Source organism: Neopsephotus bourkii, unplaced genomic scaffold (genome assembly GCF_033783945.1).
Source record: "Neopsephotus bourkii isolate Nb327-2 ecotype Australia unplaced genomic scaffold, CSIRO-AGI_Nbou_v1 NB_1139, whole genome shotgun sequence".
Taxonomy (NCBI): domain Eukaryota; kingdom Metazoa; phylum Chordata; class Aves; order Psittaciformes; family Psittacidae; genus Neopsephotus; species Neopsephotus bourkii.
Genome location: NW_026901625.1, coordinates 849,869 through 864,023, shown reverse-complemented (window position 1 = coordinate 864,023; position 14,155 = coordinate 849,869). Strand labels below are relative to the sequence as shown.

The window sequence follows — 14,155 nt, the reverse complement described above, 5'->3', positions numbered from 1 at the left end:
CCGAAGCCTCACTCGATGAACGCGGATGTACAACCAGCTGAAATGTTTGTAATTTATTTAATTTAATGTTGGTTTCATCCTTTCTTTTTTGATAATAAAGAACGTGTGAACACCCATCTGCTGCTGCTGAGCAGAGAGCGGGCTCCTCGCAGCTCCCAGCCAGGATGCGGCACCTCGGGACACGTTACGGTGTGAAACCAGGCAAGGAGCATGGACTGGAGCGGGACAGCACCGTCCCCATCGCACCCCACTGACCGCTGTCCTCCTGCCCAACCTGTGTCCATACAGCCCCTCCTCACAGCACCTTTCACCATCAGGCACACTGCGGGAGCAGCATCCCGAGCCCCTGCGCTGTCAGCGGGCTCTGGACACGCTCTGAGCCATGCTGAGGGGATGCTCCCGTTCTCGCTCTCTGCAGTGAGGACGGGAAGTGGTTCATTACATTCTCAAACCATCCCTTTGACACAAGAAAGACGCGATTCCATGCAGAGAACCAAACATCTCCATCATGTCCCCAAACAGTCCCTTTGACATGGGAAAGATGCGATTCCATGCAGAGAACCGAGCATCTCCATCATGTCCCCAAACCGTCCCTTTGACATAAGAAAGATGTGATTCCATGCAGAGAACCGAACATCTCCATCCCGTCCCCAAACCACCCCTTTGACATGGGAAAACGCGATCCCATGCACAGAACCGAGCATCTCTATCCCGTCCCCGACACCCGACCGCCGCCATTGTCGACTCCCACGCGCGAGCGGAGGGGGCGGGCCCAACGCGCCCATTGGCCACGCTCTCGGGCGTGGTGCGTGACGATTGGTGCTCCTCCCCGGCCCTCAGTGGGGTCCGGCCGGAGGCTGAAGTCCGCCGGGGATGGCGGGCGGGAGCGGGCGGCGGCGGGCGCGGTGCGCGGCGGGCCTGGCGCTGCTGGCCGCGCTGCTGGCGGGGGTGGCCGCCGTGCTGCTCCGTGCGTACGTGCTGCGGGCTCCGGCCGTGCCGCGGCTCTGGGCCCGCCGCGGAGCCACCGCCGCCTTCGGTGCCGGCGAGAGGCTGGAGCTCAAGGAGGCGCTGCGAGGTGAGGGGGCCCGGTTGGGCCCGCCCTCCCGTGCACTGCGCCTCCTCGGGGGCCGTGGCCGCAGCCCCGGCCTCTGTTTCCATGGGGTGCCCCAGGGCTGTGCGGTTCTGTCCACAGGGGGAGAGCTTGGCACCAGGGGGCGCGGGGGGAGCGCACTGTGTCTGTACCCTCCGCTGCCAGATGCGTTTAGGGAGGCTGCGATTGGGACCCGTGTTTTGCATGGCAGGGATTTGATGCTGGAGAGCGGCCTTGTCCGCCCCTGTTTAAACGACACGAGGCTAGAAAGACAAACAGGAGACCTGTCTTTATGAAACAAGCTGTTAGCACAGCCTCACTGTTGAAAAAAAGCCTTGAAGTGCCATCTGGCAGCTGCCGGAATAGGCTGTGACTATGAGGAACTGGGTCAGCCAACAAAACTCAGCTGCTTCTGGACAGTGGCGTTTGTGACAGCATCATTCAACACATTAGGGTGAAGAATGGAGTATCTAGGGAAATACCTTGGCTGGCAGTGGAAGGAAGTGCTGGTGTGCTGCTTGCACACAGCTCAGCTCAAGTACAGCAGTCTCTTTTGGTAGTGGCAGCTCTTCCTGTCCTGAGATAATCCTTAAAGCCTGGAAAACATTCAGGAACAGAAATACTCCTTTCCCTTTTGCCATGCAATTTAAGTCTTGTTTGACTGATTTTGGTGTCGAATGATTTCTATTTCATATTCCATTGAAGGTGCTATTAAAATCCCAACTGTTTCCGTATCTCCAGAGGACTTGAATACAACTGCCATGGCCGAGTTTGGGAATTACATTCGGAAAGGTACTAAACTCATTCTTAACCACCTCTGCTGCTCAGTTTTCTTTTAGTAAATGGAGAGTGTGTATGGGGTTCTTGAATAGACTGGAACAGATTTTAAGCTTGGTTTTCCTCCAGAAAGGACTGGCAAAACCAGCACGCAGAAGTCACCTCTGCACCATGCAGTGATGTAGCGTGGCCAGAGTTAGAATAGAGAAGGTTCAAGTGGCTTTTTGCAATGGTGGGGTTTGGTTTGTGACTTGGTTAAATGACCTTTTCAATTCCTTTCTTCACAGTCTTCCCAGCTGTGTTTTCTTCAGAGATCATCCAACACGAAACTGTTGGTGGCTACAGCCATCTCTTTACCGTCCAGGGTTCTAACCCTCAAATGATGCCCTACATGCTTCTTGCACACATGGATGTTGTGCCTGCTCCCCCAGAGGGTTGGGAATTCCCTCCTTTCTCAGCTGCAGAGCATGAAGGATTCATCTATGGACGAGGAACTCTGGATAACAAAAACTCTGCCATAGTACGTCGCCTTGGTAATATCATTTCAGAGAGATACAGAGCCTGACAAAAGGTAGATTGGAGGAATCTGTTCTCTTGAAACTCACTGTGTTGTCTCTCCTACCCCTCTTTGCCCTATGTAAATTGTATATCATGCTGTGTTTGAAGTCAGGGGTAGACCTTGTGCACTTTCCCAGGTGTCATGTGGGCATTCAGAGCCAAGCTTGGCCCTTTGCAAAGGCTTGAGTTCCAAATTAAACACTGTTGATTTAATATTAGAGTCAAATATCACCTATCTAGACTGTGGCAGAACAAAGAGCTGTTGTACGAAGTACATTTGGGAGGAATAAAGTACGGAAAAGATTGATCTGTGAAGGATTTCTCATTTGGGAAAAGCCTGGTGGAAAAATTAATAAGGAAAATAGTCCTTTGTGACTTGCAAAGATCATTTCCATGGCAGCCCTCTGTTTCTGTTTAAATGGATGTTTAGCAAAGAGCCTGCGGCTGCGTAGACCATGTTCCTCGAAAGTTTCTTGAGGTTGTTTAATCATCAGTATCAAAGCCTTGCAATTTACAGCCTTGGTTTGATGCTTCCTTCTACTGTGAAGTGCATGAGTAACTCCACAAGTGGGCAATAACAATGAACAGTTGCAGTGAACATGGCAAGGTGGAGGCAGTGTCATTTCTTCTAAGAGAAGAGATTAGCTTCAATTTAAAAATGGGGCGAGATGATACCAAGACAGCAAATGGGAGATTTCATTTCTGTTTCTGTCATCTTAGCACTTCTTGTACAAAACTGAGTTCTCATTCATATAAATGGATTTGGAGGCTCAAGTCGGAGCCAAGCTGCGTGTTGGACAGGCAGCTTAAAGAACAGCGAGTTCCTTGGATAATCCCAACTGTGATGGGCTTCCTGTGGGGCTTGTCCCTGACTTCACCAGCAGCAAGAACAAGCTGACACTGTATTTTGTGTATGCACACTGTCACTGTGTAGCACACTAAGTCTTAAACATTAGTGATCAAAACTATTGCAGTGTGTTTCCCAAAGAATGTGAACATCCCCAGTAGGAGCTGTACAAATAAAAGCTCAACTGTGAACAGGACAAAGTCTCCTTAAGGGCTGTGAATGCATCATGTTTCTTTGACATCACATTGCATTCTTTCATGCTTATTCTCCTTCCTAACACACAAGAATAATAGAACACATTCTGGGTTTTTTTCTGCAGGGGATTCTGCAAGCTCTGGAGTTTTTGCTGCGAAGAAATTACAGACCCCAGAGATCTTTCTATGTTGGTATTGGCCATGATGAAGAGGTATTTTCTTTCACTGAAATAACAAGTTGTTTGCGTTGTTCATGTATGTAACAAGGCTTAATTTTAAAACATTGTTTACCTAGAAAGTCTTTCCTGGTTTTCTTGGTTCTGTGGGTAGATCCTGTGTCAGGTACGTGGGCATAGTTAATATTGATTGTTTGGCTTTACGTGACATTGACAAAGGGGTTGGTGTGATGAGCAAAGGGAAAGGAACACAGGAGGGTGCTAGTGCAAATTGTTTTGTGCAAGGAAGGTGCAGCAGGAGTCACGTTTTGGAGTCCATGTAGTACAGGAAAAGCTGGCTTAAGATTTATGTGCTTGTTCCAAATGGTCAGGAAGAGCAACCAGAAACGTTCCCTGTTTGTTGTGGCCAAAATGGCCACTGGTGCAGAGAGACAGATGAGGAGGGTTTCTTTATTCATGTTTGAAATAGGAAGAATTATTGATACCTCTTTAAAAAGACTACCTGTGGAGCTCATGGCTCTGATGTATCTGCATCCAAGAACCAAGGGCTCACAGCAATGTTCAGTGACATGTGGATGTTCCCCAATGTGAATATAGATTCATCTGCTACTGGGCCATTAATGGTCTCCAGTGATTCTGCTGGGAAGGATCTCCTGACACGTTGCTCTGGAGCTGCTCCCTAGGGGATTTCTGTCACTATTTGCATTGTAGCACTGGGCACTGTCAACAGCAAGATATTTTCCAGTGTTCTTCCCAATGGGGTGGCTTCACCTGATGAGTTCCTCTGGCTGATTCCCACAGGTGTTTGGTCAGAAGGGAGCGATGGAGATGGCAGCTCTGTTGGAAGCACGAGGAGTGAAGCTCTGCTTCTTGCTGGATGAAGGCAGTGCCATACTCGATGGCATCGTCACAGGGGTGAAGAAGCCAGTAGCTGTGTAAGAGAGAACACGTTGACTATGGTGAAAATGATCCATTTTCAAGAATTAATCTGTAAGAAAATGACCTTCCTAATGGCAATAAAATATGTTGTCAAGGCATGTGGCAGTGTTGATGCTGCTAAAGCTACAGCAATGCACAAAGTGCAAGCAAAGGACCTTTGGTGTTTGCTTGCTGTCCATCACAGCTGTGCTGACAGCAGCAGAAGGCTCCATTTAGCCAGGACATGCATGCTTTTGCTGTAGTGTCTACTCACTGGAGAAGCAGCCAAGACATCAGCCCTCCAAACATCTAAAGCTTGTGTTGAGGATTTGATGTTGCTGCTTCTTTACTGTTTTTTATGATCCTAAAAATACACAGTGTAGATCTTTTTGCCTGTGGTCTAAGCATGTGTTTTTAGATGCATTAATCATTTATTTCTTTGTCATTGGACAGAATTGCTATCACAGAAAAGGGCTCAATAACACTGAACTTCACTGTGGAAAAAGAGCCAGGACATTCATCCTTTCCTCCAAAGGAGACAAGTATTGGCATTCTTGCAGCAGCAATGACCAGGTGAGAGCTCCCTGTCATCTGACATCCAAGAGAGTTCAGCAGGCTCCTAAGTCACTGATAAGTGGCTTGTTAAATAGTTATAGTTTGCAAATTCCCAAAGTATATTGAAACTTGTAACTCCCTTTGCAATGCAATCCTGAGCAAAGGGACAATTGCTGAGTGAAAGAGTCAGAATGTGACTGGGGAAATCCTCTCTTTACATGTCTGTGTAGATAGCAGATTGGCTCATAAACATGTCTTTTAGCAAAAATATGTCAAGATGTGATGGAATTCGGTGTGGTGTTTTTCTAGATTTACATATATTCCTTGTAAGTGTCAGGCTTTGGGATTTTTTCAACTGTTCTTCCAAGAAAGTCTTTGTATGGGACTGGAATGCTCAAGCATCAGTCAGGGAGCTGTGCTTGCAGATGTACTTATCAGGAGAGGACAGTGTGATTGCATCTCAAATCCATGGATGCATTTCAGAAATCAAATTCCTATCGACCTTCTGGAGTGATAATAGTCAGAGGGGTTCTAAATGCCACATGTTGATGTGCTTTGCTGCAGACTGGAGCAGAATCCCTTGCGGAACCTGTTTGGCCACGGGCCAGAACTCATGACTATGGAGCACCTCGCATCAGAGGTGAGGAAAGAGCTATGATTTCATTCTCAGATTTTCATATTAGAAAGTGAAGAGCATATGAATTTCGAGTGTAGTTACGTCGTTCCTGGAAAAAAGGAGGCTTAAGCTGGCCTTTCCCCCAGATCATGGTTTCAGCAAGAGCTGAGTGACCATGCATTGTCTTGAAGACTAGAAACCTTCTGATTTGTGGTTTTATTTCTTCCCCTTAGTTCACATTTCCCCTCAATCTCATCATGAGCAATCTGTGGCTGTTTTCCCCTGTTGTCAGCAGGTAAGAAAATACATTCTTGATAAGCATTCCCAGACCTCTCACCCTTCAAAGATGAAGCTCACGAGCCATTTCTAATCTTCCCAGGAAATAGTCCTACCACTTCATAGCTTAGACAATATCAGTGCTTTCCTGTTAATAACCACTTTGTTAACTGAATAGGCCATTACTCATCTTATTGCCTATGGAATTACGGTGTTTCTGGTTTACTGATATTAAACTTGTTTCTTCCTTGTAAGAGTTCTTGCCTGGAAACCTTCCACCAACGCCTTGATTCGAACGACAACAGCGGTGACGATGTTTAACGCAGGAATCAAGGTAGCTTCATTTTGACCTTTCTACCATGAGAGAATGGGGGCATATAGTTTGCACCTGTTTATACCTGGTTATAAGATCAGCATGATCCCTGTTCTTGGACGCTGTGCAGTGTCACCACCAGTCTCATTTTTACTCCAGGTGTGGCTTGGTTTTAGCCACAGTTGAGTATTAGCTCCTTTCAGAAGTATCTGCTCTCTGTCACAGAAAGATCTCTGTGAATCAAGTGTCAAGATTTTAGGGTGGAAAAGAGTATTTTCTGTGTAATCATACAAAATATCAGTGTCAGTATTTGAAACTCACTGTCCTAAACACTTTCATAGCCCAGATGGGGCTGTGTTTGTGAGCATAGGTCTGCCGTTTACCTCCGTTCAAGTCTGGTGTGTGCACCTTGGACCGAGTGATAACAGGTTCTGGCTGATACAGCCAGATCTTGCCCTGATAAGGAGGTGTAGCTATCCAAAAATACTGTAGCCCTGGAAGATAAGCAGGCTGATTGGTGTGTCCCTGAAAAATCTGTTACCGAAAAGCACCACTGGACAGGAAAACAAGATGCAGTGGCTGAACAGTGACACTGAGTGGCCAGGACAGAAGTGACACCCTGTTTTCGTCTTGTCTTTGTTGGTTCGGGTTTTTTCCTTAGAGTTCATACTTTTTTTGTTTAACAAAAGTATAAATACTGATTCTGTAGAAAAAGAGTCTTCAGTAACACCGTTTAAATGACTTACCTGGCTCATATTGGGGAAAAGTAATACGAGGATGAGGTACAAACAGTGCTTAAAAAGACTTCCAGGATTTCTCAGTATAAAGTTTCTGAGGGGACAGAGCTTTTCTCAAGAGGAAACCTTGTATCTATCAGCAAACTTCATTGTTTGTTGAATTGATGAATATTTCTTTGTGACTTCATCTACATTCTAGATGAGATTTACAGTGTTTTAAGAGAGAGTACAGAAGGAGATCCCACGTTTCATGTTAGTGGAAACAGTGAAGCATCAGGCTGGAGTTGTCTGAGCACTTTCTGGCTCTGCACTTGGCATTTTAATCTGGTTTGAGCTTCCTCTGAAGTGTTGGTTCTTCCTTTTTTTTCTTTCTAGCTAAATGTCATCCCATCTTCTGCAAAAGCAACTGTGAACTTCCGCATCCACTCTGCAGAGAAGGCCGCCGAGGTACTTCCAGCCTTACAGCGACACTTGGCCATCTCATCTCCCCCTGTATTCATACAAGCAGTAGGAGGGGATGATTTGGGAAGTGCTCCTTTATGGAGACTGTCAGAAACACAGCCTATCAAATGCCTTTTCTCCTCCTTTGAGGTGGATTACAAAGTGCATTGTTTAATGTGGCTTCTGAATGTGGAGCAGAGCAAGAGGCATGGCTTGCACTTATATCAAGCAGGTTTCAGAAGCCTTTTTGTGCCAAAAGAGCACATGGATCATATGTAGTTATGAAATGGAAGCATTAAGGTTTGTGACCTGTGAGAATATGGGGAACTTGTACATCTCAGTAGGTATGAAACATTGTCAGTAAATAACATCTTCCCTTCCTGAGCTTTCCTGGAAGTTTACCTCTCTGGAAGCTTTTCCTGGATTAGTTACTTCAGTGACCCAACTACCAAGCTGTCAGGACTGATGCAGTCCAGAAATACCTTGAGACAGTGATGTGCATCTGGTTACACTGGGGTCAAAACCTTAAGTATCAGCCATTCACTGAGTGAGAGGAAGACAGGCTGCCCCCAGTTTGTCCTAACTCTGCAACTGTATTTGGCTGACAAATGTTCTCTGGAAAGTGGAACATTTGTGGCCATCTCTCTCATTTCTTTGGCTTGTTTAATGCCTGTCTTTTTACCCACAGGTGCTAGAGACAGTTAGAAACATCATTGCTGATGACAGAGTGAAGATTGATGTTGTGGAGGCATTTGACCCACTCCCCACCAGTCCTTGGGATGACCAGTCATTTGGAGTCCACATTTTCCAAAGGACCATTCTGGATACTTTCCCAGATGTTGACAGTGTAGTCCCAGGTAACAGCAAGCACAGGATGATGATTGTTTCCTCTCCAGCTTCCGCCCTGCTTTGCTCTCCCTCATCCCCCACTGTTGACTTGTTTCCATGTTGTGTGTACTCCTCCACCCCAGCTGTTAACTGCTGGAAACAGCTGGGTTTTCCTCTTGATTCCCTTCCCTCTTTATGTTTTCAAAGTTTTCATGTTGTTTTTTAGTAGTGGAAGTACAAAAAGCAAACAGGAAACTGACAGGAACAATGAGCCTTCCATTTAACTCTGCACATACAAAGGAATCTCTTCGGGGAAGAAAGGAATTGTGAGGGAGAGTAGGAGGTCTTCTTGCTTTAGGTCTTCTTTTATTGTTTTCATAGCTGGCAAAGCCATTCCTGCTTTTCTGTATTGTGATCCCAGCCCCTTCCCTTCCTCACAGCTCCTTCCTAGTTCTGTGCTGTTTGACTGCAGTTTGATGCTTAAGCTTTAATGTCTTGGGTTTTCTTAGAATGAGTGAATCATATGTTCAGCTCTTAGCGAATGTGCTTCCAGGATGTACCAATAAGCTGTTCCCAGTGCTTTTGGGGGGGCTATAAAGAACTGTTATGAGATGCCTTTCCTTTCTGCTGGGAAAAGTGGGGCTCATGAAATTGCTGCTCTCATGCAAAGTAAAGCTGAGGTTTGTGTTCCAGGCACGTGCATCGGGAACACGGACAGCAGACACTTCACTAACCTCACAAACGCCATTTACCGCTTCAACCCCCTGCTCCTGCGCTCAGATGATCTCCCCAGGTACTGCCTGTGTGCACGTGGGCAGCAGTTTGGGGTGGGGACCAGGGAAAGAGAAGATGATCAGTGTTTGGCAGAAGGAAACCCAACCTTGTGTACCTTGGCGCGGTGGCAACGCTGCCTCACATTCCATTAGGCCATCCATTTCCTGCAGACCTGGGTGCTGCTCAAAGAGGGATGGATGGTAGCTAATGCTGGGAGAGCTTTAGCACTTCACATGCAGACAAGACCTTGTGTAGGTGTCCCAGTGGACACTGCAGCAATGCTGGGAAGCTCACTGCATCCTTTATGCAGTGCAGCAGAGTGGAAGGTGGTGTTCTGATAGTTGGCCTTGTTTAAGAGTTGTATCCATCCGTTTGGACACATGCCACTCTGAATTTACTTGCTCCTTAAAGCTGGAAGTTAGGTTTCCTGGAGCAAAGTGATAACAAAGAACATCATCATGCAAGGGACTGTTTGCTTATTTAGCACGCACTGGATTTGTTGGTCAGTGAGGTGCAGATGATACAGAAGGAGAGCTCTTGTAGCCAGGACAGTGACATGAATAGGCAGGGAGATGGAATACTGTTTTTTCATACACCATGAACTTGGCTGTGCTCTGAGCCCTAGAATCAGTCAGTTTGGTTGCTCTGAGGAACAGATATTGCAGTATTTGGTGTATTTTGCCATATTTTGATGTTGTGCATTGTGTTACGTGTGAACAAGCAAGTAGGGTGCTGGGTGCATGCAGGTGGGTCACAAACACACACTGGACTGAAAAACATTCTTCTTTTTACTTCCAGGATCCATGGGTTGAATGAGAGGATCTCAGTTGAGGGTTATGAGAAGCAGGTCGAGTTCCTCTTCCAGCTCATTCAGAACTGTGACACTGAGAAGCTGCCGGAGCCCCACACCAGCTCCCACGAGCTCTGAGGAGCACCCCTGAGAAGAGCAACTACTGAGGTGGATGAGGGGATGGAGGGGTCTGTGCTTGGGTTTCATACTAAGCTGCATCTGAAATTTGGGGATTGTATATTGTGATTTCCATACAGATGGGAAAACTGCTGGTTGCTGCTTTAGGCTGTGGTTTGCTGGACACAACACAACAACTGACCCCGATTCCTGCTCCTCCTGTGACTTCCAGCCATTAATAATGGTATTAATTTTTTCAGCACTTTCTTTAAGCCTCTGAAATTGGCAGTCCCTTAAATCTGAGCTATAATCAGCAGTCACTCACCTGTCAGTAAAAGAGGTGAATCTTCTGTGGGTGCTTTTGTTAACTCATTTGATGCAGTTAATGGATTCCTCACAGATGCTCTGTGTGTCAGAAGCTCACGTTGAAGGGCTGTGCCACAGTGTGGGTTTCATGTAACTGGCAGTTACTCCAAGGGTTTGCTGCCCTGCTGCTTGATGGGGGCTTCTCCCCCAGGTGATGCTTTCAGCCAGTGGTAACTTGCTCCCACTGTGTTCTCCCATGCAGGCACTGATTTTTGCCTCTAGTTTAAAGTGAAACTGAGCTCCGGAAGTCCCAGTGAGTTGCTTTAACTGTTATCACTCTGATCTCAGAGGTGCTGAAAGCTTTTCTCCCTGTCTCTTCAGTGACTTTGTGTCTGTCCCTCACTCCTTGGCATGGCCATGGGTGTGTTGTGCGGTGGGTGGCCGAGCGAGGAATAGCAAACTGCATCGCTGTTGTCTGCTCCTGAATCACCTTCTGCAGTGTGTGTTTCTCTTGCTCCTGTGAGAACTTGCTTGGGAAGGCTGGTGAAGCCCTTCACTTTCTTCCAGTGCAGCAGGAACCTTTGTTCCTGCACTGCCTGTGCCAGCAGTTTCACTTCATGCAGCACTTGTGTTGACTCAGCTCTTTGGGACTCCTGGTGCAGACATTTGATGTTGCCTGTTTCATCTTGCACTAGCACGCCTTTGTTAGCAGTAAAAGCTTAAGCATTCTTTTGACCTTTAGTTGGGGTTACCGTTATTCATTAAACAAAGAATTAACAACTAGATGTGAGCCCAAGATGAGAGTGGGTGAGAGCTGACCTGCAGGTACTAGTGCAGCTCCTCCTCTTGCGCTGCTGCAGAGATGTGTCTCTCCTTCAGAACTTGAATTATACACTGGAATGGGTGGTGGTTCTGCTCTAAATTCATAGTGTAAAAAGCACTGGAATGTACAGGAAACACCCTGAAATGTATCCTGAAAAGCAGCGATGGAATTGTGATTCCTGTCCTTTCCGTTCCCCATTCTCTTATTTATTTGCAGTCTGATCTTATCAGCCAATGAGCTCAAGCTGTATCCATCTGCTAAATCACTGAAACCAGATTGGCATTTTCATGTAATAAAACAAGGAATGCAGACTCTTTCCTGATGATTATTCAGTCTTTTAATGGAACTATCTAATTGCAACACAGTCATTTCCACACCTGATTCGACACGAGAGCAAGTCCTAAAGTTTCCATCAAAACAAATCCACACATTTTCCAGCCTGCTTTAATCTTTGCACCCTCCCTGGTGCTCCCCTTTCTCTACCAAATGAGCTCACTCTGTTTATGCATTACTGGGTAGTAAATAGCTTGCATCTTTTAGGGTTTATTTCCCTTTGACTGTTTGCCCTGATGTCATGGATTTGTTTAGCCACGTGTCTGTGGCTCTTTTGTGAAGGTGTCAGTCCTCTTGCAAACTCCTGCTGCAGACACAGCAAAAGCCATGTGTCAGGGTACAGCACAGCATCAAATACATCCCTGGCAGTGAGAGGGGGAGGAAGGTTTTGTTGTTTGGTTTGGATTTTTTCCTCTGGGAAGCGTGTATAAAGATGTCTGAGTCTAAAGCCATCACTTTGCCTCTAACCGTATGGAGTTAACACTGTTCAACATCTTCATTCATGACCTGGATGATAGGGCAGTGGGTCCTCTGCAAGAGTTTGCAGACTTTAACCTGCCAGAGGGGAGACTGAGATGAGCTCTTAGGCAGCTCTTCCTTGTGAGGGTGCTGAGGCACTGGCACAGGGTGCCCAGGGTCCTAAAGACATAAAACATCCTTTCTATTTGTAATCTTCTGTCCCCAACCCCAAATCACTGCAATCTCTGCTCTGTGAGGACTGTTTCTTTAAAGGATGTTCATCTGAAGATCCATTTTGCTGCCGAAGGGCAAACAGCCCTGGGAAAGCAGGCTTGGTTTGGCAGGTCCTGTGCAAATGTGTGCCATGAGGATTTGCTAATGCAGCTTGTTGCAGGGCCTCTCTGAGCACTGCTCATCAGCCTGAGCTGGCATTGTGCAGCGCCTCTGCACTGAGTAGATGTTCAACAGAGCTTTACTACCTGAAAGCTGTCAAAACCCTAAGGGGGAGTTGAATGCTGTTGGTATTCGTGTAGCATGTTCCTGTGCTCCATCCACAGCAACTTCCTTTCCTTCCCTGCCTGGAGCCAAGTCTCCAAAGCTGCCATTCTCCTGACAACAGTTACTCAAAGTGTCCCATGTGTAGCTGCCCAGGCAGAGCAGGCTGCTGGGGAGCAGAGCAGCTGATTTAGGGTCATGAGGGCTGCTACACCCTGGCTAAAAGGTCACGTTCCACACCTGCATTTTCTAAAGAAAGCTCTGTTGCTGGCTTCTGTTTCAAAGGGCTTGGGTTATTTTCAGCTCTGAGTGGCCATGGAGAGCTCAGGCACGGAGCTGGAGGAGAATACAGGAACAAGGTGTTTACAGGGTCATTTCCTCCAGCCTTGCGTTTGACATTTGCATTCTTGGCTCCTTTGCCATAGTCCTGGTGTTTCAGGGAGCTGGTGAAACCCATTTTCTCAAGCAAGTGCTGGGAAAGCTTCTGCACTGTGCTCAGCCCACCACTGAGCCCTAGAGCTGTGAGTGCTGGGGAGCAAGACACCCACTGAGGAACCTTGAGGTGGCTCAGTCATAGCATCCTTTGCCATCACAGAGCAGCAGCCCTCACCTATTGCTTGGCCTGACCTTTAGTGCTCTTCACTGCTGCCTGCTGCTGCCAGGTTGAACCCTCAGGGGTTCTTGCCACTGCCTTGAGTCCTCTGCAGCTCCTCACAGAGCTCCAGCAGCTCTGGAGCTTGTCCTTTTAGTCCCCATATTCAGGCTCTTGCAGTAACTGTTTAACGGAACCCCACTGCTCTGACCTGTGAGGTCTCCGGTGCTGCACTGGCAGTCGCCTGCCAGCATCTCCCAGTGCCCATAGCAAGGCTGGGGCATGCAGAGGGCTCTGTGTGTGTGTGTGTGTGTGTGTGGTCAGCTTTGCTGTGCAGGGGCTCGCCTCTGCTTTCCTGTTCCACAGCTTCCCAGGGCGGCCGAGATCAAGAGCTCAGCGTGGTGGGGAAGGGAGTGCCCTGCTCCGCTCAGGAGGGATCCCTGTGCTGGTTCCAGAGCTGTGGAGCTGGGGCCCAGAGGAAGCTGCAGTCAGCTCCCAGCAGGAAGGAAAATGACCGCATGGAAGGGTGGTTATGCAGGGGGTAGGGACAAAGGGTAAATGCTCTGTCACTGATGGATGTACCTAGGAGTAGGTCACAGCCTGGGCAGTGGGGTATGAGACACAACATGCAAGTCATGCAGCACATCCCAGGGTGCTTCTCACTCAGCTTTGAATTTCTCTTTCTAATCCAACACGGTTGTATGTTTTATTGTAGCTCTGTAAATCCTCACATCACTTGGACACTGCCTGCTCTTGCACTAGGAAGGCAACCAAACGGCAGGGCCTGGCTGCAGCTCCACTGTTTCACCAAGTAACCAGTTCCTTGTTCATGGTAGGAACACTCTGCTCAGGGACTGTGCTGGGTCAGTGCTGAGGCTCTCCATGCACTCTCTGCCCAGTTACCACAGCTACAAACAGGGTATTCTCATGCTTTGTATGGCGAAGGTGATTAGAGAAAGGCAGCAGTGAATTACCACCAGGAATTGATCCAGTGGCCAGAGTAAGGTGTATGAACTCCTCCTAGTTGTATATAGACGTCAAGGCCAGCTTGGACAGGGCTTGAGGCAACCTGCTCTCATGGCAGGGGGTTGGAACTGGATGAGCTTTAGGTCCCTTCCAGGCCAGATCATTCCATGATTC

General features: G+C 47.5%; 1 protein-coding gene across 2 annotated transcripts; it reads left to right on the top strand.

The window, feature by feature from the left end:
* Positions 1-873: 873 nt before the first annotated feature.
* PM20D1 (peptidase M20 domain containing 1) lies at positions 874-11,450 on the top strand. Of its 2 annotated transcripts, XM_061362849.1 has the most exons (14): positions 874-1,075; positions 1,796-1,882; positions 2,155-2,387; positions 3,592-3,678; positions 4,444-4,577; positions 5,014-5,133; positions 5,680-5,755; positions 5,965-6,026; positions 6,263-6,341; positions 7,433-7,504; positions 8,187-8,355; positions 9,020-9,119; positions 9,899-10,058; positions 10,148-11,450. In XM_061362849.1, exons 1-13 carry the CDS (start codon positions 874-876, stop codon positions 10,026-10,028), a joined length of 1,551 nt encoding a protein of 516 aa, XP_061218833.1. In that variant the 3' UTR covers positions 10,029-10,058; positions 10,148-11,450. The 2 variants fall into 2 exon arrangements, with proteins under 2 accessions (XP_061218833.1, XP_061218832.1); XM_061362848.1 differs by having other exon boundaries at positions 9,899-11,450.
* The last annotated feature ends 2,705 nt before the right edge of the window (positions 11,451-14,155 follow it).